Genomic DNA, 561 nt, shown 5'->3' on the forward strand with positions numbered 1-561 from the left:
GAGAGGAGAGCTTGGCACGGCCGGCGGGCGCCGGAGGCTGCAGGGTGGTGGGTGGGCGGCCGGCGCACGGGGTCACGGGGCCTAGAGCCGGGGCCAGGGGGGCGGCAGCAGGGGCCTGAGGGCTCGCCCTGGTGTCAGCGGCAGGGACACGGAGCTGAGGGGCAGAGCAGGCGCGCGCCTGGACAGGGGTCCGTGGAAGTCTGGCGTCTTCCCCAGGACCTGGACTCCAGGAGGCGGCCAGGAAAGGGTCCGTCATCCCCAGACCGGTGTCCAGAGGGGCCCCAGTCTCAGGTGACCGGCCCGCACCCGCGCCCGCCGCAGTGTCGCCGAGGTGGCGACACTCACTGGGGAAGAGGATCTTGGTGTTCAGCGCAGGCAGGCCGTCGCGGCTTCCTGACGGGGGAGGGAGGGAGGCAGAGCTGCCCAGAGACAAACTCCCCTTGCTGGTCAGCTTCTCACTCGGGGCCTTGCCCACTGCACACAGAGAGGACGCTGCGAGACCGCCCACGGGCACGTGGCGGCGGCAGCCGAGCCCCCGGGGAGGGGCAGGCGGAAGAGCTG

The 561-nt window shown here is 72.7% G+C and overlaps 1 protein-coding gene across 1 annotated transcript in view; it reads right to left on the reverse strand.

The window, feature by feature from the left end:
• DGKD (diacylglycerol kinase, delta 130kDa) overlaps nucleotides 1–561 on the reverse strand; it is a 57,369-nt gene that overhangs the window by 18,703 nt on the left and 38,105 nt on the right. The window contains exon 18 of the mRNA XM_012725175.1: nucleotides 346–474. Coding sequence (XP_012580629.1) covers nucleotides 346–474 — 129 coding nt within the window. The remainder of the gene's footprint in view (nucleotides 1–345; nucleotides 475–561) is intronic.

The sequence above is a fragment of the Condylura cristata genome, unplaced genomic scaffold (genome assembly GCF_000260355.1).
Source record: "Condylura cristata isolate star-nosed mole 26May11 unplaced genomic scaffold, ConCri1.0 scaffold00002, whole genome shotgun sequence".
In the NCBI taxonomy this organism is placed as follows: Eukaryota; Metazoa; Chordata; class Mammalia; order Eulipotyphla; family Talpidae; genus Condylura; species Condylura cristata.